At 47.5% G+C, this 27,570-nt stretch overlaps 1 protein-coding gene across 1 annotated transcript; it reads right to left on the reverse strand.

The window, feature by feature from the left end:
- Positions 1-1,401: 1,401 nt before the first annotated feature.
- On the reverse strand, positions 1,402-13,712 carry LOC307229019 (3-oxo-5-alpha-steroid 4-dehydrogenase 2-like; the record flags this gene model as incomplete). The annotated part of the gene is made up of 8 exons (XM_079998890.1): positions 1,402-1,468; positions 2,935-3,085; positions 3,182-3,283; positions 3,943-4,118; positions 4,645-4,928; positions 8,583-8,722; positions 10,051-10,324; positions 13,680-13,712. 8 exons carry the CDS (start codon positions 13,710-13,712, stop codon positions 1,402-1,404), a joined length of 1,227 nt encoding a protein of 408 aa, XP_079855016.1.
- Positions 13,713-27,570: the final 13,858 nt, after the last annotated feature.

Raw genomic sequence — 27,570 nt, forward strand, 5'->3', positions numbered from 1 at the left:
AGCACAGTAATAGTCAAAATATATGAAAATATATAGAACATACTATTGCCATTTTATGCAGAGGGAAGATGATTATAGGTTATGATAGGTTTTTATAGGTTATTAAAAATAATAGATTATTATTATTGGTTATTATAGGTTCAAGTTCAAGTTCAAGAGGTTATTTATTATGGATTGTTAGATTAGCTTATTATAGGTTACAATTCGTTATTATAGGTTATTATAGGTCATAGCTTATTTGGCCACTGACATTCATAAAATTATCTAAACGTGTCAGTGTGAAAAGCAGTGCTGTGTTCTTGTTTAGGTTAGGGCGTGATGTCACGTGAAATGAAAATGAAAGTGTCACTTCTAGATGCTTCAGCATAGTTTGATTTAATACTTAAGAGTTAAATATGTTGGTCCTTAAACTTATACCTCTAACTTAACCATTTCTAACTTGAGTGACATTTCCGATGAGTGCTACCACTTCCAGCTCCAGTGACATCTTTGCGTGTGCGTTATTTTTTTCTGTGGCTGCTGTTGCTGTTGTTGCTGCTGCTGCTGCTGCTGCTGCTGTTGTTGCCACTATGGTTGGAGTCCCTTTTATTATTTTTTTGTCTTTGTTGTCGCTGTTGCTTATGTTGTTGCTGTTGTTTCAGGGGCATTCTTTTGTAATGACCAACTGACAACTACGTTCTCTTTCTTTTTTGTATTCCTTTGTGAAGTGCATTGTGTTGCAAATATGAAATTTGAAATGCGCTCTATAAATAAAGTGTGACTTGACACGACACACACACACTTATATTGGTATTTATATTCATATGTAGTATTTTATATATATATATATATATATATATATATATATTGTATGTGGTAGCTATTTTTGAACAATTTATTATATTATAGATATATACTGTTCGCAAAATTCCACATTCACAAAACAACATTTATAAAATCCAAACCACAACCACACAACCACATCCGAACCAAATGCACGGAAGACCGAAAGTGACACCAGGACCCCCCATATTGTTCCGTCGATGCACTTCACTGACTCCTGCTGGACGCCTGACATCACTGATGCCTTTCTTACTTTCCTGTGTTGATGTGTCTTTGTTGTACTATGTTTGGAATGTTTTTAAAAGGTTGTGATTTGAAAAGATGTGAAACAAACAAACACCAAGGAAATTCAAATTCAAAGCACTTTTATAGAAAAACAGGTTTTAAGGCCACACGTCACGTTGTCACATTGTTGTCACATTGTTGTCACATTGTTGTCACATTGTTGTCACGTTATTGCCACGTTGTCACATTGTCATGTTGTTGTAATGTTGTTGTCATGTTGTCACCTTGTTGTCACCTTGTTTTCACGTTGTTGTCACGTTGTTTTCGTGTTTTCCATGAACAGCTGCAGGGTCCTCACAGCAGGAATGGAACCAGAGCTTTCCTGGAACCTGGATAATCCTTGAAGGTTTCCTGGTAATTCCTGGAAAACAGGAGAGAAGGTGTGATATAATGAATTCAATTCATAGAAATACAATATGTGACCCACCGCAGCAAAAGCCGCCATCTCGTGCATTTCTAAAATGTCCAGGAGCAGCCAAATAAGTTGAAAAAAACATTCTTGAAGGAAAATTAGATTTTTCCAGATTTGTGTTCCTTTGTGGGTTTTTTTTATCTCGCAATGTATTTTCAAAACAGAGTTCGGTTCAAAAATTATAGAAAAATTTTAAACCGTGGAGTTAAATATTCCCGTTAGATAACATGGGAAACGCAGTTCACTTACTGACACTGAACAGCACTGAACAACGCCGATCGATCGCTCCTTTAAAACGACCATCCAGGTGAAGATTATTCCTCCATATTCCATGTGATGTGAAGTCACAATGTGAAACCATTTTGATAAAGAGTTCAAACTTTAAATCTATTGTGTTTTATACACAAGACAAAGACAAAGTTGTGGAGGGGGCGTGTCACTGACGTCACAGTCACTTCCGTAAACAAGACAAGGATCCAGTGTCAATTGTCTGCGAAGACGCTTGTGTTGTTATTGATTACGAGAAGTGGGTGGAGGAAGATCTAAAACATATCGCGGACCTTGAGTGACCTGTGCAATAGATCAGTGCAATAGATCCAAGTCGGTTTAAGCAGCGCGTACTGGACTTAATTTTCCGCGATGATGGTCAGGACTTGGAGAACATTTAAAACAGCAGATTTCAACATGAATGTGACGATGAAAGAGAATATTTTCAAGAACAACCAGAGGAGACCCGACACGCCCGTTGTTGCTACAACAGGAGAAGTTGATGAGGTGATGAAGTCCGTTGAGGTTGGTGATTTAAAATAAAATCAAATAATTCCACTTTTATAGAACATGTATAGTCTTACTGTTAAATAAAAGCTTTTTTAAAAACAAAAATACATTCAACGTTCAAAATTGGTTATTCATCTAGGATCCTCTTCAATTTTTCTCATCTAGGTTCCTCATCTAGGATCCTTTGCAAGGTTCCTCATCTCGGGTCCTCTTTATGTTTCCTCATCAAAGTTTCTTATCAAGGATCTTCACCTAGGATCCTCTTCAAGGTTCCTCATCTAGGATCCTCATCAAGAATCTTCGTCAAGGTTCCTCATCTAGGATACTCATCTGGATCTTCATCTTGGATCCTCTTCATGTTTCCTCATCAAAGTTCCTTATCAAGGATCCTCACCTTGGATCCTCTTCAAGGTTCCTCATCTAGGATCCTCATCTCGGTTCCTCATCTAGGCTCCTCATCGAGGATCATCATCTAGGTTCCTCATCTAGTATCCTCATCTAGGTCCCTCATCTAGGATCCTTATCTCAAATCCTAATCAAGGTTCCTCATTTTGGATCCTTATCTAGGTTCCTCACCGAGGTACCTCATCTACGATAATATCTGGTGTAGGTGGAGGTGGAGGAGGTAGAGAAGGTACCCGTGGTGGTGGTAGGCCCTGGGCCCAATGGAGCAGAGGGTGAAGAAGGCGAAGGAGGCGCTGGGCAGAGACCAGGAGGCCACAGCGAAGCCTGTCCACTCCAGGATCTCCCCCAGGAAGTTAGCTCCAGAGACCAGCTCAAACATCCCCCCTGGAGGAGACACAGAGTACTGCACTACCTCACTGAATACTCCATGGTGTACTGTGGCAGGACTATGTAGTAGTACATAGTACTGTGTAGTACTACCTCGAGGGATTCTGTAGACGCTCTCCCCAGGCTTCCTCAGGTTGCGGAGGATGGAGTCACTGTGGATGTTTATGGCCATACCAAGGCAGAAGAGCAGCAGCCCTGAGGAGGGAGGAGAGGAGGAGAGGAGAGGAGGAGAGTGGACGTGAGGGGAGAGGAGAGGAGAGGAGGGGAGGGGAGGTGAGGAGAGAGGAGAGAGGTAAGGAGGAGGGGAGGAGAGGAGAAGAGAGGAGTGAAATATACTGGATACACTGTGTACATAGTGTTTTTCACTGTGTACTGTGTAATTCACTGCACTGTATACTTTAGAACTTAAAACTGAGCATATATACCTCAGTATCTTCAGATTAATACTTCTACACCATTACATTTCAAAGCAAATATTACAACGTTTTACATGTCTAACACTATATCTGTTTATTTGTATATCTGTATATTTGTACATTTGTCTATTATGATGACACCACTACAAGTATTCTATTGCATATCAGCATCTACATGAGCTTCCTTTATGAAGTATTATAGGCTCTTGTTAGGAAGTAATTTTACTTTGAATACATTAAGTACATTAAAGAGCAAGTGCTTTTAATCTTTTACTGAAGTAGGAATTTAAATGTGGGTTCAGAGTACTTGGTACAGGGTACTGGCTATTTGTGTTTTACTGCAGTAAAAGCTCGGAGTACTTCCACCACAGAGCCACACACTCAATATGAAGTATATTTGTGTTGGTGGCCCCCGGTGTGCGGTTCTGGGCCACATACCAGCGGTCAGCCGGGCCTGGAGTGTCCAGTGGGCGGCCTCCAGGGCGGGGTAGCGGGCACAGTGCAGCAGCTGGTGGCCCTGCAGGAAGCCGTTGAGGGAGCAGAAGATGGCGGCGCTCAGCACGATGGGCAGCGGGCAGGGCCTGCCCCGGGTCCGCAGGGAGAACACAAAGGTCCTGGGGGACAGGAAGACCACCGGGGTCAGGGGTCCCTACTGGGGGCCACACAAGCTTTCTGACATCTACTCTCAATCAATCAACCGATCAATCCATCGGCCCAATCTGCAGGTGGCTGCTCTGGCTCCCTGATGGGTTTCCCTGACGTCATTGACCATTTTCCTCCCTTTTGGTCCAAACACACGTTTATGTTGAATTCACTAAACATTTCATCATCCGACTAATTTAATATTATTTATTCCTTTTCAAATCGATTGATTAAGATATAATTGTAATCAGTTTTTACCCAGAATGCACAGATCATTTCTTATCCTCAATGAACCACATGTTCAAACTCATAAACAAGAAGAACATTCCCACAAGCCCCCCGTGGCAGATCAAGGGGCGTGGTCAAGTCACGTCTGCAGACGGCAGCGTGGCTTCCTTCCAGCGGCCGCCAGCCCAGGGCTTGGACCCAGACAGGGCCCGGGTTCCTCCAAACTGAGGCCAGTGTTTACTATTCATCACCCCCCTCCCCTCCCCCAACCTGTGGAAGTAGTGCAGGCAGAAGGTCCCCAGCAGGAGGCCCCTCCCCAGGCCGGGCCGGGAGTCAGTGCTGAGCAAGAGGAGTACGGGGATGAGGAAGGAGGGCAGCTCCTGCAGGAACCAGGCCAGCTGGGCCGGGCAGTGGCCCCACGCCGGGTGTTCGGGGTCCACGTAGCGGCCGTACGGTGTGCGGGTCCTGCTCTGACGCAGCAGCAAGAGCAGACCTCCCAGAACCAGGCTCCAACTCAGGAAGTCCACCACTGTCTCCCTGCACTCCATTCTCAACTGCAAAGTGGGAGGAGGGAGGAGGGAATGAGAGAGAGACAGGGAGCGAGAGAGAGACAGGGAGGGGGGAGTAAAGTTTTAACGTTCTTTTATTAACACGGTGTCACTGATTCCAATGTGTGTGAGGAGGGGGGTGTTAGCTGGCTTCACATGTTCTGCATTTTTATACACCAGATGATCAATCTGTTGGGCAGCAGGCCTGTCTGTCTGTCTGTCTGTCTCTCTGCCTGTCTGTCTGTTTGTCTGTCTACACAGCAACATCCTCAATCAACTTGCTAAGTGTTAAAATCAACACCATCCCAGTCTTTATTTACTGTATGTCTCACAGGTCGCCTGGGGAGCTACCTCCTGAGGAGGAGCCTTTCTGGGTGGAGTTTGCATGTGCTCACATGGGGTTTCCTCCATGTAACATCAGAAAGGACCCCCACCCAAATCATGGGGTTTCCTCCATGTAACATCAAAAAGGACCCCCACCCAAAACATGGGGCTTCCTCCATGTCATATCAGTAAGGGCCCCCACCCAAAACATGCGGTTTATTTTGCAGCACAATTGCAAGAGTGTACTACATCATCAGTTGCAGACAGAATACCAGCTCCAGCAGAACAAGTTTCACTCTGAAAGTGAGGAGGGAGGAGGAAATGAGAGAGAGACGGGGGGGGGGTAAAGTTTTAACATTCTTTTAACAACATGGTGTCACTGGTTCCAGTGTGTGTGAGGATGGGGGGTGTTAGCTGGAGGCTTCAACTTCACATGTTCTGCATTTTTACACACAAGACGATCATTCAGTTGGAAAGCAGGCCTGTCTGTCTGTCTCTCTGTGTCTGTCTGTCCGTCTGTATCCTCCACATCCTGTTTATATCCCAATAATCTCTGATGTTTGTCTCTCAATCTTTTTATGACCTCGATGAGATTTGTGACATCACAAAGACGTTTGGGCCTGGCCTCGCTGTGGTCTTTCTTCAGAACTAAAACGAGTTGAGTTTTATTTGTAAGTTTACTTTTGTGGAGGTGGAATTTCATTTATAAAGCAAACGTCGTCTGCACTTCAACGGACGGATCGACCAACTTCAAACGTACAACGAGCAAACGCAGAGCAGAGAAACAACGTGAAAATGACCAACAGTGAGAAAAATAAAGATCATCAATAAAATAAACCCATTCCACATAAGGCAGGGTCATAGCAGCTCATGTTTCATAAAGAACAAGACTTGACTTGATTTGGAAAGTGCTCCAGCTGTGGTCACACCTGCCGACCAGGAATCTTTATTTATGGATTAAAAATGACAATAATTATTTTGTAAAATATTGAACCTGTATGAAAGTATCTGCTTTTATGCGTTCATTTCATTTTGAATCCTGTCTTGTCTGCCCGTCTGCCTGCCCGTCTGCCTGCCTGCCTGCCTGCCCGTGTACCCGTCTGCCTGCCAGTCTGCCTGTCCGCCTGTCTATCCATCTGTCTGTCTGTGTTGGTAGAGTTGAATTGTTCAGCAGTTGTGGAGTACATACCCAGTGAAAGACAAAGATTCTTCTTCTTCTTCTTCTTCTTCTTCTTCTTCTTCTTCTTCTTCTTCTGACTTGTATCTAATCACACGTTGTTAAATTCAGATCAACTGTCGACCTCAGTGCATCTCATTGGCTGCTGTCATTGTCCATGTCACAATGCAAACTAAGAAGCCCATGTCGCTGAGAGCACATGTTCTGTCTGTCTGTCTGTCTGTCTGTCTGCACAGCAACATCCTCAATCAACTTGCTAAGTGTTAAAATAAACACCATCCCAGTCTGCATTTACTGTATGTCTTCCAGGTTGCCTGGGGAGCTACCTCCTGATGAGGAGCCTTTCTGTGTGCCTCGCAACACACTCCCCTACCACCACTTTGCAGTCACTAACCTCTTTCAGACTGCACCTCCTGCATAAGATGAAGTCCACCTGTGTGCACCTTCCTCCACTCTTGTATGTCACCCTGTGTTCCTCCCTCTTCTTGAAATACGTATTCACAACAGCCAATTCCATCCTTCCGGCAAAATCCACCCCCATCTGTCCTTCCACATTCCTCTCCTTGACACCATACCTACCCATCACCTTCTCGTCACCTATGTCTCTGATCCCTTCGCCAACATGCCCATTGAGATCTGCTCCAACGACCACTCTCTCTCCCTTGGGGAGCATATGCACTGACCACATTCATTATCACCCCATCAATTTCCAGCTTCATGCTCATCACTCTGTCCGACACTCTCATCACCTCCAAAACACTCTTGACATATTCTTCCTTCAAGACTATCCCTGCCCCATTTCTCCTGCAATCCACTCCATGGAAGAACAGTTTGTACCCGGCTCCGATAGTAGTGGCCTTACTCCCCTTCCACCTGGTCTCTTGTACACATAGTACATCGCAGTGCATTACACTGCTGCCTCACAGCAAGAAGGTCCTGGGTTCGATACCCGCCTGGGGCGCTGTTGGCACCGTGCTCCGGGCGGGTTATCTCTCAAATAGGAGCCTTTCTGTGTGGAGTTTGCATGTTCTCCCCGTGCTCACATGGGGTTTCCTCCACCTCACGTCAGTAAGGACAAAAAAAGGACAAAAACATGCACCCATCATCGTCTGACCAGCGATGGACACTTATCACCTGGTCCCCGGGCGCGTCCACGTATGCTGCCCACTGCTCCTGGCTGTGCCCCCGGAGGAAGGACAAGCCAGGATGGGTCAAAAGCAGATGATCCATTTCACCGGCCACCATCAAAGCATGTGTGTGTGTGTGCAAGCATGTGTTGTAGTGTGGTGTGTTGCGTGACGAATAAAGACTGTTTCTTTCTTTCTACCGTCCATCTCTTCATCAGGTCAGCCAGCTCTCTCTCTTTACCCTTCATAGTGCCAACGTTCAAAGTTCCTTCTCTCAACTCTACTCTACAACCCTTCTTCCTCTCCTGCTGTCTCTGGACACGCCTTCCCCCATTTCTTTTTCTTCAGCCGACAGTAGCACAATTTCTACTGGCACCCTGTTGGCTAATGGCACCAGTGGCGGGCGTTGTTAACCCGGGCCTCGACCGATCCAGTATGGAAATCAGATTTGTTGTCTGCATGTTTGATTTAGCATTGTTTTTACGCCGAATGCCATTTCTGACGCAACGCTCTCTATTCATCTGGTCTTGGGACCGGCACTGATGATACACTGGCTTGTGCACCCCAGTGGCCTGTTTACACAACAACAATCTCACAAAAATCATTTAATTCTGTCAAAACTATTTATTTTGGTGGAATGCAAAGAGTATCAGTCACATTCAATATGAATTGTGCCAAATTCCTGGGCCTTTTTTGCCTTGGACATTAGTTTAGTCCTCAGTCATTATTTTCAGCTTGAGTAGAACATTCAGTCTCTCGTCCACTCTTTCCAGAGTGACTTCCAACTCCAAGTGGTTTATGTTTCCTACAAACAAATCGTTCGTGAGGCTTGCATCACTATTAGGCCTGAATAATAAGCTAAAGGGAACGGTTAAAGGGATAGTGGTGTGTCGTGTCATTGTAGAGGTGGGGAAACACTGGCAGAGTGCCAGAGTGAAGCTGCATAGACAAATGACACACACACACACACACACACACACACACACACACACACACACACACACACACACACACACACACACACACACACACCTTGATGGGCACTTGAACAACACTGCTCAGAGGGGGGCGTCCTCCATCTTCAACTCGCACCTCCAGCATGTAGTCTGTAGGGTCATCCAGGCTGAAATGGCCGTGCTTCAATCTGATCTCTGCTGTGTTGTCTGAGTAATCTGAAATAGATCACAATTTAAACATCACTCATAACGGAAGCAACACTGTGAGACACTGTTTTTCACTCAGAGGCTTTGGTGATGTTTCCTCCTAACTTAATTTTTCATTATTTTTGTCATGTTTTTTTTAATTGTTTATTTCACTTATTGTTGTTATTGTTAAATATTGTTTCCTCTTCATCGGTGTCGTTACTACTGTTAATTTTTTTTATTTCATTATTGTCTTAATGTGTTTTCCTTGTTGTGTAACAAAATAATTATGTCTTGTTATGCTTTGATAATGTAAGAATGAGAGAGAGAAAGAGAAACAGAGACAGACAGAGAGAGACAGCAAAAGAGGGAGAGAGAGGAAGAAAGAGACACAGACAGAGAGACAGACAGAGAGAGAGAGAGAGAAAGAGAGAGACAGAGAGAGGGAAACAGACAGAGAGACAGACAGAGAGAGAGCGCTACAAGGGGTGAACTCTTCAGCTGCTATTTCTTTCTTTCTCTTTTTCTTTCTTGGAAGCCTTCAACTCTTCACTATTTATTTCTATACACGTCATCGCGTCTCTTTCCCTCCTTCATTGTTTATATTGATCTTTGAAACGTTGGCCCTTACTCCCCAAAATCTTCTCCCTCCAAACTTCCCCAAACAAAGCAAAAAGCAAACTTACAATCCTAGTGTCTGAACAGACCATGTGTCTGTGCTTTTATTTGAATAGATCATTGACCACACCCAGGCACTCACTCCCTACCCACACCATCCATCAGATGCTGTCTCCACTGGTGTTGATGGTGGTGTTGGTGGTGGTGGTGGTGGTGAGTCCGTGTGTGTGTGTGTGTGTGTGTATGTGTGTGTGTATGTGTGAAAAACAGTGTCTCACAGTGTTCATGCTTCCATTATGAGTGATGTTAAAATTGTGTTCTATTTCAGATAACTCAGACAACACAGCAGACATCAGATTGAAGTGTGGCCACAGTCACAGGACCGCTCCACATGAATGTGGACAAGACACTGTGGAAAACTCCAGGATCCAGGAAAAACATGTCAGCAAGAAAAGATCTGTATTCACCGTAATTGCATCGTTGTAAATTAAGGGGAAACAACAGAATCTTTAAAGGAAACTTCCCTGTAATTCAAGATGATGAACGGCCTCCATATTGTGTTATTAATGTAAAGACATTTCAGAGCTTTAACACCTCACATGGAGGTGACTATGAGCTTAACTGTTGTAGGAGAAATGCTTCATGGTTACATTCAATTGACTATCGTTGGACTTTGAGTCTTTATGTGGAATAGGACAAATGAGCGACCCAGCAGCGTTGCTGGTTAACAGCATGCTCACCAAGTCTAGACCTCTCCTTGATGGATCCACTGTATGTTGCTGGGAAAATGGGGACGCTGCCGCTGGACAACACCCGGACAACTAACTCTGTAGAGTCCACCAGCGTGTTATCCCCGTCATACATCAGAGTCTTTAGGAGGTAGAAGCTCTTCTCCTTTTGGTTCAGAGTCTTGTTGACAAACAAACGTCCTTCATCGTCCACAGTGAAGATGGAGTTGTCACATTCACCTTCAAGGTGATATCTCTTCACCTTCTGGAGCCAGTCTGACCAGATCTGTACAAAAATAAAAATAAATTGTCTCACTGGTCTTCTTTTCTATTATTGAATTTTATTTTCAATTCTATAAAAAGATTTATAGAGATTTATACACTGGTTCCAGTGGTACGTTCAGCTGAACGCACCACACTCTACAGGGCCCGCCTGTCCTGAGCAGTACAGTTCCCAAACCAGGCAGTGATGTTGCCTGTCAGGATGCTCTCCACCGCTCCACAGTAGAAGGACTTGAGGATCCTCACCGAGACCCGAAATTTCCTCAGCTGCCTGAGGTGGTAAAGACGCTGCCTCGCCTTTCTCACCAGAGTGTCTGTTTGTAAAGTCCATGTTAAATCCTCTGTGATGTGGACTCCCAGGTCCTTGAAGCTGCTCACCCTGTCGACAGAAGTCCCAATTAATCACCAAGGGCAAGTGCGTCCTCGGTTGTAATCCTCGCCTAAAGTCCACAATCAGCTCCTTAGTTTTTCTGACATTCAGGTGTAGGCTGTTGTCCTGGCACCAGAGTGACCGGTCAGCCACCTCCTCGCGGTAGGCCTTCTCATCGCAGTCGGTGATCAGGCCCACGACAATGGTGTCGTCAGCAAACTTGATGATGGTGTTGGAGATGGACCTGACCACACAGTCATGTGTGTACAGGGAGTACAGTAGGGGGCTGAGGAAGCAGCCCTGGGGGGATCCTGTATTCAGGGTGAGGGAGCTGGACATGTGCTTCCCCACCCTAACTACCTGGGGCCGGGCTGTGAGGAAGTCCAGGATCCAGGCACAGAGTATAGTAGTGGAGTATTCAGTCTAAGCTCCTTCAGCTTGACAGGGGGGGACTATGGTGTTGAAAGCTGAACTGTAATCGATGAACAGCATTCTCACATAGGCTCCCTTCCGGCCATCCAGGTGCATGAGCGTGGTGTGCAGTACCTGGGAGGCCGCGTCATCTGTGGATCTTTTCGGCCGGTACGCGAACTGCAACAGGTCCAAGGATATAATCCTTAATCAGCCTCTCGAAACACTTCCTGACCACTGAGGTGAGGGCCACCGGACGGTAGTCATTCTGTTAGGCAGGAGAGGCGATCTTCGGGAAATGAACAATTGTAGACCTCTTGAAGCAGAACAGGACCACTGACTCAGCCAGGGAGATGTTGAATTTTGTAGTGGACACTGGAGCTAGCTGGTTAGCATAGGTCTTCAGTACTCGCCCAGATATGCCATCTGGGCCCGCAGCTTTCCTGGTGTTCACTCGCATCAGAGCCTTCCTGACGTCATGCACGGACACTGAGAGTGCGTGCTCGTCCCCAGCGGTGTAGCTCCAATTAGCCGGCGAGCTAGCGGTGCTGCTGCCAGACTCGAACCGCGCATAAAAGGAGTTCAGTGGGTTTGCCAGGGAGGCGTCCACACTCGTGGCTGGAGAGGAGCTGCTCTTGTAGTTTGTTATCGTCCACAGCCCCTCCCACAAGCGTCTTGTGTCCCCCTGCTCCCCCCTCCTTCTGTACGTCCGTTTAGTGTCCTTCACCGCCCTCCGCAGATTGTAAGACGCCGCTTTGTAGTTGTCCATATTACCGGATACATTATTAACCTATCATCATTAGAATTTTTTATTGTCAATGTACTAATAAACTAACGGTTTCTTTTATTTTTACTTCTCCTTTTGGCTAAGGGAAACATCCAGAGAGCCTCTGTATTGATGAAATGCACTGTGGGTAATTGTTCTATAAGTGCTTGAATTCGGGGCTCTGCCAGTTGTGCCCCAGCTGTCTCAGAAACAATGTCCCATCAGATGGCTGGGTTCAATTCAATTCTACATTTAATTATATCCTTTCCCTTTCTGAATCATTTAGAAAATTATCGATCATTTGTATGCAACAATTTTCCACTTAAATTCAATAGCATAAATAAAAATGTAATAGCACCCTAATCACAGATGAATTAAAAAATTTTGTGTTTGTATAACACCAAATTTTTTTCATATAGACTAAATTCAAGCTGGAATATAAAAGCTTTTTACGAATAACTTAAATGGAATAATGAGAGCAAACAAAAACGAGCAAAAGAACAAATATTATAAATACAGTTTTACACTTAATGTATTTACAGATGACAGTGACAAAGGAGGTGGCTTCTATTATTAACATTATTAGTATTACTATCAAAAGTATTTTGTACATTAATTTATTTTTATAATTAAAGATCCATTTGATTAGTAATATTCTCTGATTTCTTCGGGCTAAAAGTCAGGAGGAGGACGATTGCTAGAACTACGGACACGGTCGAGGTGTTGTTAGAACTGGGATGTCATAGACAGACACAGACACAGACACAGACACAGACAAGTTCCAAATTGAAAATAATCAAGTGAAAAGCGTTTTCTGATTTCATGGAATCTATCCCAACGAAAACTTGGACACAAAAAAACATTCATCCACAGAAACTCGTGACTATTGTTACTTATTTACATTTACATTTAGTCATTTAGCAGACGCTTTTATTCAAAGCGACTTACAAGGGAGAATAACATTGTCAGGTGTCGGCCCTGTTTGTCTACTATTGGCGTCTCAGTGGTTCGACGATGTTTGCCACAGACCATTTTGTTAATCTTGTAGATCTTTCCTTGTTCACCTTTCTTGGCAGCCTCTTCTGCTTGATTAGCGAGATCTTCTATGTATGCCCGTTTGTCAGTTCTGGCTTTTCTGTCAACTGCTTTGTTAGCTTCTTGGTACCGTTTCTTGTATCTTTCTTTCAGCCCGTTCAGACTTTGTCCCAATTACTTGCTTCTTTAATGCTCTCCTGCTCTCTATGGTTTGCCACTTGTCTTCCGTCAACCAATCCTTCCTTGTCTTCTGCTTGTACCCCAGGCAGGATTCACTGGTCTTCACATAGGCTGTTTTGGTTTGTTCCCACATAGCATCAATACTACTTGCATTTGGTTCTGTAGGATCCTCCATATCTGCTAATGCCTGAACCCTGTTCTTCAGTTGTAGCACAAAGGAGCTTTTCACCTTTAGGTCTTGAAGTTTGCCATCTTCGAACTGTTGTCTGCCTGTCTTTTTATTCCCTGTTTTCCTCAACTTTACTTTGAGCACAGCTATGACCAGGTAATGCTCGCTGCCAACATGAACTCCCCATTTAACCTTGAAATCAAGTAATGAGTGTCTCCAGGTGCCGTTTATCATCAGGGGGTCTATTGGATCCCTTCCTTTGGAGAGTACCAGGTCAGTTTGTGGATGTTTTTGTGCTGAATGCGGGTTCCCCCAATTACTAGGTCAGAAGTGGTGCAAAGTTCTCCTAGCCTCTCTCCGTTCTCATTCATTGTACCACAGCCCTCTTTTCCCATAGGCCTGTCATACTCTCTGTTGTCATTTCCAACCTTGGCATTCATGACTCCCATCACAATCTTCATGTCGTGCCAAGGTGTAGCTTCCAATGCAGCTTGCAGTTGCTCGTAGAATTCGTACTTACAGTATCATCACTATCGTTCGTTGGAGCATCACACTGTATTATACTTGTGTTGATTTGTTTCCCTTTCAGTCTTCAAGCTTTTCTCTAGTCCTTTCTTTAGAATGATGGCTACTCTTTCCCTGTGGTGCTTGTATCGTCTCATTTCAGCTATTACTTGTGCTAGTTTCCTGTATCATACATAGTTCATACATTCCAAAATCCTATCCTAGTCATAAGTTTGGCATTCGGAACTTCCACCTTCCTGCCAGTGGCTTCCTTTTGGCTTTCACTATTGGCATTCATCCTAGCATCTGTTGATAGCCCTGGAAGTCCATCACACCCAGTAGTGTTGATTCCTTCAATTGCTGTTTCCGTAACAGAGTTTATTTTATGGGACAGGGTTGTTAGCGCTGTGCTCAACCCCCAACCTGGAGGACCAGTTAATTGCTTTTTGTCTCTCCCCTATCCTTCGACCTGCCCAGCATGGGAGGCCCTACCATGAGCTAAATCTCCCGCTGGCATAGAGGGGTCATTGAGACACACAAGCTTCCCGACCACGTCAAGGTTGCAATCCAACGGGAATATAATAGGTACACAAGAAACCAGCTATCTGTGGTGACGTATTGGCAGTGAGGTGTACAAAGTTCCACAACGCAGCCACTGAATTTCGCAGCAGTTGTTGATTTAGAGATCTGCTGAGGCAGATTTTGATTGACAAGCAAGATTGAGTCTGGCTATTTGATCTTTTTGTAATGCCTGTTGCTCGCGGAGAGCCTTGGATCTGAGGCAGGACCTTTGTCCTTGGTTCAGTCGTTGGTTATGGTTATGGTTATGGTCTTTAGGGCCAGCTGATGTTGGACTAATTAACGGAGTAGAACCAGTACGGATAACACCAAAATGTTCCTTTAGACCTTTTCAGAGGCAATATCCCCTAAAACCAGAGGCCGATTTTTGAGTCACTGTGACAGAAGGGCGTTATAATACAATGTGATGATTCACCTTGTAATATACCCATATTTCCTGTTCAGAAGGCTGCACCATCTACCGGCTGTAGGATGAAGATTTACAGGCAGTGAATAAAGCCATCATACCTAGAGCTCCCAGCACTCAAGACCCGCTACTTAACAATATCGATCCAGGACACAAGTAATACTGTAATCGACTTAGCAAATGCATTCTTTTCTATACGAGTTGAGAAAGCATCACAGTTCTGATTTGCATTTACCTATCAGGGAAAAAGTGGACTTGGACCAGATTGGCACAAGGATATACTGAAAGAACAACCATATTTTCCATGGCGATGAGTGCAAATCTAGAAATGTTTGATCCTCCAAAAGGTAGCAAAATTCTTCTTTAAGTAGATGACATTTTGCTTTGCTCAAAAACTAAATCAGACTGTGAAACAGATACTGTAGCTCTGTTGCATTTCCTAAATGAACAAGGGCATAAAGCCAGTAAAAATAAATTACAATTATGCAGAAAGGAGGTGTGATACTTGGCCTATAATATCAATCAGGGGGAGAGACAGCTCGATGACGGTAGAAAAAGAGCCATCCTTAACACACCAACACCTGTGAAGAAAAAGCACATGATGCAGTTTCTAGACATGACAAATTTCTATAGACAATGGATCCCTGGTTACGTCAAAAGGACCCAAACACTATCACATTTAATCCATGGGAACCCAATGGCAGCACAGGAAAAGAACAAAAACAGGCCTTAGTGTCCTCAACCGTGCACCTGTTTTACTAGGTTCGTCACCCCAGGACATCGAATGGAACAGCTATCAGATGTAGCCTATTGATCAATGTAACTACTGACACCACTATGGGTAACCTTTCTTATGTGTTGCTAGCCTCCACCTTCACAAGGCTGTGCCAAGACAGGGCTTATGTCTGGTTGCTGTGTGGGGGAAAACTGCTCAGATCTAACTTACCAGCTGGTGATGCCTTTCACCTTGATCTAGCCCCACAAAGTACATGACACTGCGCGACACCACTGCTAACGGACGACAAAAGAGAGAGGTAGCGCCAGGTGGTTCTTTTCATACACAGGTTTACATCGCTGCTATTGGAGTTCCCAGAGGGGCACCTGATGAGTTCAAAGCTAGAAATCAAATAGGTGCAGATTTTGGTCCACGTTAAATAAGAATGTGGCCTGGATCAATCACATCTATTACAACCAACAGAGGTTCATAAATCACACTAGGAACGCAGTTAAAGGCTTTGCAGAGCAGATGGCAGCTACTAGTCTAATGGCGTGGCAGAACAGAATGGCATTAAACATGATCTTAGCTGAGAAGGGTGGGGTATGCATGATGTTCGGGTCGATGTGTTCTCCATTCATTCATTCAACAACACCGCTCTGGATGGCTTGGTGACCAAGGCATTGCATGGGCTCACAACATTAGCCGATGAACTGGCAGAGAATTCCAGCATTGACACCTCCCCCACTGGCCTCTTTGAATCACGGTTGGCCAGTGGAAGGGTGTGATGGTGTCCATAATAACCTCTGTAGCTGTCATTGCAAGTGTGCTAGTGGTTTTCAGATGTTGCGTCATCCCATGTGTCAGAGGCCTTCTCCAAAGGTTGATTGAGATTGAAACTGCAATAACCAAGAAAGAACTAATGATGGTTGAAGCAATATCTCCTCTTCTCGACGGGGACGCAGTCTACGAACTACAAGGGACCTATAAGAGTGCCTATTATCCTTAGCAATATGACGCAAGTCATAATGCACGTTGAAAATTGTAAGAAGTGATGTGTTACGATGTTACACGCTTAAGGGAAATAGTACATTGATGAAGCATTGACACTGTATATTGTACATACATTCATTCAGTTAAAATGTTCATTTACATGCGTTATGTTTTGTGTGCTACTCATGGATTAATAAAATATTTTTGTTATATTTTAGTATAAACAGGGAGGAAATTATGGGAATTGTATTAATTACTTTGCTATGTTATGTAACGATGACCAGATAAACATGTGTGTGTGTAACAATATATCTGAACCTATGTGATCACATACCAGCACACAGTGTTAATTCCCACGGACAGTATACGCTGTGAACTATCTAAAGCAGGGGTGTCAAACATACGACCCGTGGGCCAAACCCGGCCCGCCAGAAAGTCCAATCCGGCCTGTAGGATGACTTTGCGAAGTGTAAAAATTACAGAGAAGAAATCAACTGCAATATTTCAATAAAAGTAACGGCAATTTCAAATTAGTCCACTGGGGGTCGCCGCCGGTAAAAAACCTTATTCTGCGTGTTCTTTTGTTGTCAACATTACACTCTGTGGAACCCTCATTACCTGTCAGGGTTCGCCCGGGTCCTACCAGCATCAGCCACTAGATGCCGCCAGTACTGCCTTTTCAAGGTTGCTCTGCTTCACCTATTTCTGTTCCTGATTACCCTGCCTCATTAGATGATATGTTTCACCTGTGTCTCGTTTGGTCGTCCCTATTTAGACCCTGTCGTTTGTGTCCTCGGGCGCTCAGTCTTGAGTTTGTCTAACCTCATGACAACGCTCTTGTCCCAAGCTCCCGAGACTTCTTATTTGTTTTTGTCCAGTTTTGTACTTGTTTTGAGTAAAACCTCTATTTTTGCCACCTCGCCTCTGCCTTGTTCTCTGCACCTGGGTTCACTCAGCACACCTCCTAACAGCAAGACTGAGCCAACAACATGGACCCAGCAGAGAGTCGTCCTCCAGAGGTGGAAAGCCTGCGGGTGGCCTTGACGCACCAGGGGGCTGCGATTGGCCGACACGAGCGGGTTCTGCAACAGGTCCTGGAAAACCTGCAGTCGCTCGCCCAGGCCGTCCAGCAGAGCCAGGCACCGGCTCCACCTATGGGCCCTGCGCCAGCGCTGCCTCCCATGGACCCGCGTCCTCCAGAGCACCGCGAACCACGACTGCCGGCGCCAGAGAGGTACGACGGTAACCCAGGGGGCTGTCGTGGCTTTCTGACACAATGCTCCCTGGCTTTCGAGCTCCAGCCGTCACAGTTCCCCACCCAGCGCTCACAGGTGGCATACGTGGTCACGCTACTCACCGGCAAAGCACTCTCCTGGGCCACAGCCATCTGGAATCGGCAAACCCCGGCCTGCTCCAGCTACCAGGCTTTTGCCGGGGAGATGCGCCGAGTGTTCGACCACTCAGTCAGTGGGAGGGAGGCGTCGACACGGCTACTCCGGCTCCGCCAGGGGGGACAGAGCGTGGCGGACTACGCCATCGCATTCCGCACCCTCGCCGTGGCGTCTGGATGGAACAGCGAGGCACTCATCGCGGCCTTCCAGGAGGGCCTCAATGAGGGGGTCAAGGACGAGCTGGCATCCCGGGAGGCGCAGGAGGACCTGGACACGCTCATCGATGCAGCGATTCGGGTGGACAACCGCCTCCGGGAGAGACAAGGGGAACGCGTTTTCCCCGCTTCACCAATACCAGCGCGCAGAGCGGCTCTGGGGACGAGGCCTCCCGAGCATCTCCTGGCTATCCCGAGCTCGCCTCCAGCATCAAGGGAAGAGCCGATGCAAGTAGGCAGCACACGGCTCTCTCGGTCCGAACGGGACCGGCGGATGAGAGAGCGCTGCTGCTTGTACTGTAGGATCCCGGGGCATTTCCGTTCTTCCTGCCCTGAGCTCTCGGGAAAAGCCAACTCTCGTCCAGGGTAGGGAGAACTGCGACGAGGCGACCAGGGTCCTGCTGGCTGCCTCCCTCGCCTGGGGAGATCAACATCACTCCCTCCAAGCTATGGTGGATTCCGGCGCTGCAGGAAGCTTACTGGATGTAGGGCTAGCAAAAGCCCTAAAGCTCCCTCTGGCACCTCTAGAGCATCCTCTCACGGTGACAGCCCTGGATGGAAGACCACTGGGTTCCAGTAGCGTGTGCCATCTCACCGCCCCACTTTGGCTGTCACTGGAGGGAAAACATTCAGAGGTAATCCAGCTCCACCTCATCCACTCTCCTGAGTTTCCACTGGTCCTGGGCTACCCATGGCTAGCCCGTCACAACCCACATCTGGACTGGGCCTCCGGGCGTCTCACCGAATGGGGCCCTGCCTGCCACACCACTTGTCTTCGTTCTAGTCCGTCTTCTCACCCTCTCGAGTCTCCAGTCCGTGTCCAAGCTCGGGCCCCTTCCCAAGCCCCTGCCCACTCCGGAGTTCCTGTCCGTGTCCTGGCTCCAGTCCGTATTCAAGGTCCCATCCATCCCGAGTTTTCACGAGTGCCCCACGAGTATGGCGATCTGAGGGAGGTCTTCAGCAAGAGACGGGCCACCACGCTTCCTCCCCATCGGTCCTATGACTGCGCCATCGACCTTCTGCCTGGCACCTGCCCTCCTCGAGGACGTCTCTTCTCTCTCTCTGCCCCTGAGACTACAGCCATGGAGGAGTACATCCGGGGGGCGCTCACCTCAGGTTTCATCCGCCCTTCTACCTCCCCGGCGGGCGCAGGGTTCTTCTTCGTGGGTAAGAAGGATGGCGGCCTGCGTCCCTGCATTGATTACCGTGGTCTGAACAAGATCACGGTCAAGAATCGCTACCCCCTTCCTCTCATGTCCACATCTTTCGAGCAACTGCAAGGCGCCACCATCTTCACCAAACTCGATCTTCGAAACGCATACAATCTCGTCCGCGTCCGCGAGGGGGATGAGTGGAAGACCGCCTTCAACACACCTACCGGCCATTATGAATACCTGGTCATGCCTTTTGGATTGGCCAATGCTCCCGCTGTCTTCCAGGCCTTTGTAAACGACGTCCTCCGTGAGTTTCTCAACCGCTCCGTGTTCGTCTACATCGATGACATCCTCATCTTCTCCAGGACCCTTCCCGAACACATACAGCATGTGAGACAGGTCCTTCACCGCCTGCTCGCCAATGGCCTCTATGTGAAGCTGGAGAAGAGCGAGTTCCACGCCACCACCGTTCAGTTCCTGGGGTTCGTCATCACCGAGGGTCACGTCCAGATGGATCCTGCCAAGACCGAGGCCGTCCGGGACTGGCCACCACCCACCTCGGTCAAACAGGTGCAGCGCTTCCTCGGGTTTGCCAATTTTTACAGGCGATTCATTCGGGGTTTTAGCACGGTGGCAGCTCCCCTCACCGCCCTCACTAGGACATCCACAGCCCGCTTCGCCTGGACTGCGGAGGCTGAGGGGGCGTTCAGGGCTCTCAAGATGCGGTTCACCGCTGCCCCTGTCCTGGCCACACCAGAGCCTACCCTACCCTTCGTGGTGGAGGTGGATGCTTCCGATGTGGGAGTGGGGGCCGTTTTGTCCCAAAGGACTCACGACAGGAAGCTCCATCCATGTGCTTTCTTCTCCCGTCGCCTCACCCCAGCGGAACGGAACTATGACATAGGGAACCGGGAGATACTGGCAGTCAAACTGGCGTTGGAGGAGTGGCGGCACTGGCTGGAGGGGGCCCAACACCCATTTGTCGTCTGGACCGACCACAAGAACCTGACATACATTCAGGATGCCAAACGCCTCAACTCCCGTCAAGCCCGATGGGCCTTGTTCTTCAATCGGTTCAACTTCATCCTGTCGTATCGTCCCGGGTCCAAGAACCTCAAGCCCGACGCTCTCTCCAGACAGTTTGACCCTCCTGAGCTGGTTGAACTCCCCGAGCCCATTCTCCAGAGCTCCTGCATCTTGGCTCCGGTCCGCTGGGGAATCGAGACGCAGGTCCGGCAGGCCCAAAGGAGGGAGGTGGATCCCGGCAACGGGCCCCCGGGTCACCTGTTTGTCCCGAAGGCTGTCCGATCACAAGTCCTGCAATGGGGGCATTCATCCCGCCTCACTGGCCACCCGGGGATCTCCAGGACCCTTGAGTTCCTCCGCAGGCGTTTCTGGTGGCCTACCATGGAGCAGGAGGTCCGGTCCTTCGTCGCTGCCTGCACCATCTGCACCCAGAACAAGAACCCCCGGTCACGTCCCATGGGGCTGCTGCATCCCCTTCCCATCCCCAGTCGGCCCTGGTCACACCTCTCAGTGGACTTCATCACCGGCCTTCCACCGTCTCGGGGCCACACTGTCATCTTTGTCGTTGTAGACCGGTTCTCCAAGGCTTGCCGTTTTATTCCTCTGCCCAAGCTCCCCTCAGCTCTGGAGACTGCTGAGCTCATGGTGCAGCACGTTTTCAGGGTGTTCGGCCTGCCCTGAAACTGACACCACGTCCTGGCCTGGACGTGGTGTCAGACCGCGGTCCGCAGTTTGCATCCCGGTTCTGGAAAGCATTCCACCAGCTCCTCGGCGCCTCCGTCAGCCTGTCCTCCGGTTTCCACCCGCAATCCAATGGCCAGACGGAGCGGGTCAACCAGGACCTGGAGACAACACTGAGGTGCCTCGTGTCCTCCAACCCTGCCTCCTGGAGCGACCATCTAGTGTGGGCGGAATACGCTCACAACACTCTGCGCTGCTCTTCCACTGGCATGTCCCCGTTTGAGTGCCAGTTTGGGTACGTACCTCCTCTGTTTCAGGAGCAGGAGGCGGAGGTGGGAGTACCGTCAGCCCAGCGGTTCGTCCAGCGGTGCAGACGGACCTGGCAGAGGGCTCGTCAGGCCCTGCTGAGGACATCCCGGCAGCAGCAGATCCAGGCCAACCGACGGCGCAGACCAGCGCCTATGCTCCGTCCGGGCCAGAGGGTCTGGCTGTCCACCAGGGACCTTCCATTACGGGTGGAATCACGCAAGCTCGCGCCACGGTATGTTGGGCCCTTCAAGATCGTGCGGCGGGTCAATCCTGCCGCATACCGTCTTCTGCTCCCCAGGTCGATGAGGATAAACCCCACCTTCCACGTGTCGCGGCTCCGACCGGTGGTCACCAGCACCTTGGCGCCCACCACGAGGCCTCCTCCGGCGCCTCGCATCATCGACGGTCAGCCCGCCTACACGGTCCGCCGGCTCCTGGACTCCCGCCGGGTCCGCAGGGCCCTGCAATACCTGGTGGACTGGGAGGGTTACGGGCCGGAGGAGCGCTCCTGGGTTCCGGCCCGGGATATCCTGGACCCCTCTCTGATCCAGGATTTCCGCCGTCGCCACCCGACACTCCCTGGAGGAACGTCGGGAGCCGTTCCTTGACGGGGGGTCCTGTCAGGGTTCGCCCGGGTCCTACCAGCATCAGCCACTAGATGCCGCCAGTACTGCCTTTTCAAGGTTGCTCTGCTTCACCTATTTCTGTTCCTGATTACCCTGCCTCATTAGATGATATGTTTCACCTGTGTCTCGTTTGGTTCTCCCTATTTAGACCCTGTCGTTTGTGTCCTCGGGCGCTCAGTCTTGAGTTTGTCTAACCTCATGACAACGCTCTTGTCCCAAGCTCCCGAGACTTCTTATTTGTTTTTGTCCAGTTTTGTACTTGTTTTGAGTAAAACCTCTATTTTTGCCACCTCGCCTCTGCCTTGTACTCTGCACCTGGGTTCACTCAGCACACCTCCTAACATTACCTAAAATGTATTTGTCAAAAAGGAGAAAAGCAGACACAGAATGTAGAGTTTTCCAAGAGAAATGGACCGTTTTCTATTTATTTAAAGAGGCGACTGGGAAACCCGTGTGATTGTTGTTTTCGCAGAGATGGGGAGAGACGGGGAACCAGGCTGGATGGAGAAGGACAGGCAGCCTTGGTTGACGAGTGGAGACAAGCAGGTAAGGGGAAGACGAGACAACGAGACATAAACTAGGAACTAGAAACAAGCACTTGGAACTTGGAAGGGAGCCAGTAGCTGTACAACTCGGGTAAGCTAGTTGACGGTCTGGCAAGAAATGACTGGGAAGCTGAGGTAATTGATCCCAGGTGTGTGCAATTGGGCTCGAGTAGGGAGCTGCAGATGGGACAAGAGCGGCCTCTAGTGGCGCTGGGAGGCCGTGGGCCTAACAGTCAGAACGATTAATTTCATCCGAGCCAGAGGTCTGAATCACTGTCAGTTTGACAGCCTTCTCAATGATAAAGACATTACCTATGGCCTGCCATACCACACTGAAGTAAGGTGGTTAAGTCGAGGTGCCGTACAGAGGCGTTTCTTTGATCTATGAACAGAAATCGGACAGTTCATGGAGAAAAAGGGCAAACCAGTCTTAGAATTTCAATCTCTTAACGGCCGGAGGATCTGGCATTTCTGGTGGATATTAAAGAGCACTTGAATTATCCAAACAAAATGCTGCAAGGCCGCAAAAAAGTTGTCACACAGTAATATGACAACATGCGTGCGTTCAAGTTGAAGCTGGCTTTGTGGGAGACACAACTGTCAAGTGGTCACCCTGCTCATTTTCCTTGTCTCAAAGATATGCATGTGACTGGAGTTAATGCTGACATGTATCCATACAAAGACAAGATTATGGGATTGCTGCGGGAATTTGAGCAGTGGTTTCACGTCTTTGGTGAACTTGAGACAGAATTCGCATTTTTTTTTTTCTCGCCATTCACAGTCAAGGCTTCTGAAATTCCCGTCGACATGCAACTTGAAATAATTGACTTGCTGTGTGGTTTCGATTTGAAGAACTTGGACACGGTGTATTGATCCCTCCGGGTTGGGAGTGAGTTTCTGCCCCAAGTGAAGGAGTTCAAGTATCTTGGGATCTTGTTCACAAGTGATGGGGAAATGGAGCGTGAGGCGGATCGGTGCGGCGTCAGCAGTGATGCGAGCGTTGTACTGGACCATTGTAGTGAAGAGGGAGCTGAGCCGGTAGGCAAAGCTCTGAATTTACCGCTCCATCTACGTCCTGTAGTTTCTTTGTTGTCTATGATGTGCAGATGAAGAATGGAATCTCAGCTGACGCTGCCTTGATTATAATAATACGTTTATTACAAGGAAGAAACAGCATCAAACCACACTTGCCATCGATGTCTGGGAGAGAGGGGAGCCAACGAATGGAACTTGGGAGTGTCCTTTATACTTGTACAGAGATAACGTAGCACATCTGATTCCAATCTATGGGTCACAGTTTAGCGCCTGACTGACATACATCTAAGCACATTCCACCTCCCTTATCACCAGGGCCCCTGGCAATGGGCTTTCTCTCTTGGGACCCTGGGGCACTTCTTCACCCCAAACATTCCAGACACCTCATATTTCCCCCCTTTGAGACTACACAAAGTCTTGACAGAGAGAAGAGTAATGAACTTATGATGGCTTAAAAGAAATCACATACTAACAAACAAAATTATTATAATATACCCTTCTGACCATGCTTACTCGTAGCAATTTAGTAAATTTGTGGAGTGTGAGGGCGAAAAACCCATCTGGCAGCTTCCTTTCTTCGTACATCCATCAAACAATCTAGACAGGAAAATTCTCTCACGGTCCCTCTGCCCCAGGCAACCACCTATTGTACTCCAAATTAATTAACAGAAAAAGAAGAAGGGTTTAGAAAACTGTATAGGATGTTACATATAAATACATACATTTAGAAGCTCAGAAATAAATCAAACATTTTGTCCAAGGTCAGGCTGGTCGACCCATCGGACCTTCCAGTAGACCTTTCCCTGCCTAACACCAATGTCCCTCAAGACCGCAAAAAAAGAAAACACCTGAGGTCCCAATGTATTCACTTCACCCTGTTATAGAAACCTCAAAGGAAAAATACTAAATCAAAGTAATATGTCTTGCTATAAATATCTAGTGTAGAGTACAGAATATTCATCAATAATACAGGTTACATTGTAATAAACAAACTCCAATATTATAAAAACATGCAGGACGCATTTGTATGTATTGACCTGTTGCTTTTAACACCATCAACTTTTAATGATATTTCACTCAACACCCCTGATCATGATGTCCTCATTCAGGATCCACCATCCATTTTCATCCTCTATTTTTGAGTGTCCAGGTTTGAGTGTTCAAGTCCATTGGGCTGTTAGGATCTCTGGACACAGCCACCCTCTGACTGGTCCTGAAAGAAAAAATCACCAGCCAGTATCTTGCACAAACATCAAATACAGTATAATAATTTCACTTTTGCATTATACTTTAACATTATTCCAATATATGATTAACATTTTCCATTCCCCCCCTTTGTCCATACATTTTCCCAGTCAAAAATAGTATTAAGTCTATGGCGGAATCAGATATTCAGAATGGATATTTCTCTACTAGTGCTAGCTCCTCCTCCATCACTATTTCCTTCTCATCTTCACTGACATCATTTCCACCCAATAGTTGCATCTGAACATTTTCTCCCGGCATTACAACTCCTACCCATCGCAATATCATGGCCTTAGCAAAAGTCAACAACACGGTACAAAAACAAAACATCACACACCGTGATAGAAGAGCAGCCCCCAGAAGCAGGAACTCCTATAGCTCCTAGTGGTCCTAATTGATCTTGCAACCAAGCATTAGCTGACCACCCAGCTCCTTCGGATGGCCCAAACGCATTCCTTATAACATTACATTTCGTCATTTAGCAGACGCTTTTATCCAAAGCGACTTACAATTATTCAAACACTGACGGACGCAGCCATCAGGAGCAATGAGGGGTTAAGTGTCTTGCTCAAGGACACTACAGCATGCTAGCAGGAGGAGCCTGGGATCGAACCAGCAACCTTTCGATTACTAGACGACCAGCTCTACCTCCTGAGCTACCGTCCCCCCGATATAAGTTATAAGTTCCAACGCATCTATGACATTAGTCATGTTATCGGCGACATCAGGGATCAACGTATAACAGGCATCTCCGGTTAGATTTAAAGCCACGCAGAGGCCACCTTGTTTGGCCAAAATATAACAAGAGCCATGTCGTGTTTCAGCAATGTCAATCGATGACTTCTCTGGGTGTTTGACAAATATTCAAAACCTCTTATGGTCTCATTTGCAAAACCTTGTAGGGTATATGTGATATTATCAATATGATCAGCTAAGAATGTGACCCCATACCATGGAAACAGTCCTATGGCCCATTTTTCTCCTAAAGATATCCTCCAATGATAAGACTCCAAATTCTGAAACTGTGCCAAGTCTCTTTTCTTCCTACTCTCGGCAGTTTTTGGAGAGTTACCCTCATCTGGCCCTTGTCCCTTCCGGATAACAAAAACATCATAAGTAAGTTTCAACTGTGCCCTATAGCAACATCTAATCCAAGAGTGGTACCTGCACGTGGTGGCCCTGCTACGGATTCCGACGACCCTGACGATCCCGATCTGAAGATACCGAAGAATCCAACAAAACCAGTCACACTAGTACTACACAGATTCTACATCAACAGCCCTCCGTCCTAAACAGTACAGTACCCACTACGCGTCTGTCAAGACGAGCCTCATGGCTAACACCAAAGTGCGTCTACTGCAACTGAACGCAGAGGGCCTGACACGGTCGAAGCGTGACCTCATCCAGCACATGGCCAACCAACATCAGGCGAACATACTGCTGCTACAAGAGACCCACTGTGTCACTGAAGACAAGCTACTCATCGATGGTTTCGACCTCATCAGCTTCATAGGTCACAACAAACAAGGCATTGCCTGCTACACCAAACAGGGAATAAATGCAAGAGCCCTCCAGCAATCTCCAGCTAACTCTGCCATTGAATGGTGCACCATGGAAGCTCTGGGCACCACCTTTTGCAACATCTACAAACCACCACCTGCTGAGTTGGATATATCCTTCCTCCCCACCATCCCTGTGAACTCTTTTGTCTGCGGTGATTTTAACTGTAGGAACATCAAATGGGGGTACTCAAACACTGACAGAAATGGCTCTGTTGCTAGCGACTGGGCAGAAAGTAACAACCTTCATCTGCTCTTCGACAACAAGGACCCCAGAACCTTTTACTCTGGCAGACACGGCACCTGGACATGCCCTGATCTGTCCTTTGTCTCCAACAACATCAGCAGAGGCTGCAACAGAATATTTCTACAGAAGTTCCCTAGATCTGGTCACTTGCCCATCATCATCTCCAGTGACATCAAGCTAGCCATCTCTAGCCTCAACAGAAGAAGATGGAATTTCAGGGACCCACATGTACCTTGCTGGGATAAAGACTGCGAGAAACTGTACAAGGAGTACCTGAATGCCACCGACACTGACCAACGCTCTCTGTGTGGTGGCCAACTGCTGGACCTTCTCGGGCAGAAGAGAAAGGTTAGATGGGAGGAGGAAGTAAACAACATCAACTTCACACATTCTAGTCGTAGGGCCTGGAATACGATCAACCTGCTAACTGGGCGAAGTTGCCCAGCTAGACCATGCCCCATAGCAGCAAATGCGATAGCCTCTGTACTCGCTGATAACGGCAGATGGAAAGACCGCTCATCTGAGGCGAAAGCCTTCACCAGAGAAGTAGTCGCAGACATCAGGAAACTCACCAGGACAGTTCCTCAATCCAGCCCCCTTTCCCAGCCCATTTCGTCAGAAGAAATCGTTGCAGCTCTGAAATCCCTCAAGGTAAATAAGGCTCCTGGAAAGGATAACATCCACACTGAGTTCCTGAAGAACATGAGCCATGAGTCACTGACCTGGGTCCAGCTTTTCCTCTCTAACTGCCTCGAAAACCTGACCATACCATCCAAATGGAAGCAGGCTAAGGTGCTGGCCATACTCAAGCCAAATAAAACACAAGATGAACCAAAGAACTACCGCCCAATATCCCTCCTGTCACATCTTTACAAACTACTTCAGAGGGTCATTCTATCAAGAATAAACAACATCATTGAAGAGAGTCTTCCCCACACTCAAGCTGGTTTCTGTAAAGGTCGATCAACAACAGATCAGGTGACCCGGCTAGTTCATGACATCAGAAGCGCCTTCCAGAGGAAAGAAAAGTTTGGAACAGTCTCCATCGACCTCACTGCAGCGTATGACACAGTTTGGCACAGAGGCCTC

Source organism: Zeus faber (genome assembly GCF_960531495.2).
Source record: "Zeus faber genome assembly, chromosome: 4".
Classification (NCBI taxonomy): Eukaryota; Metazoa; Chordata; class Actinopteri; order Zeiformes; family Zeidae; genus Zeus; species Zeus faber.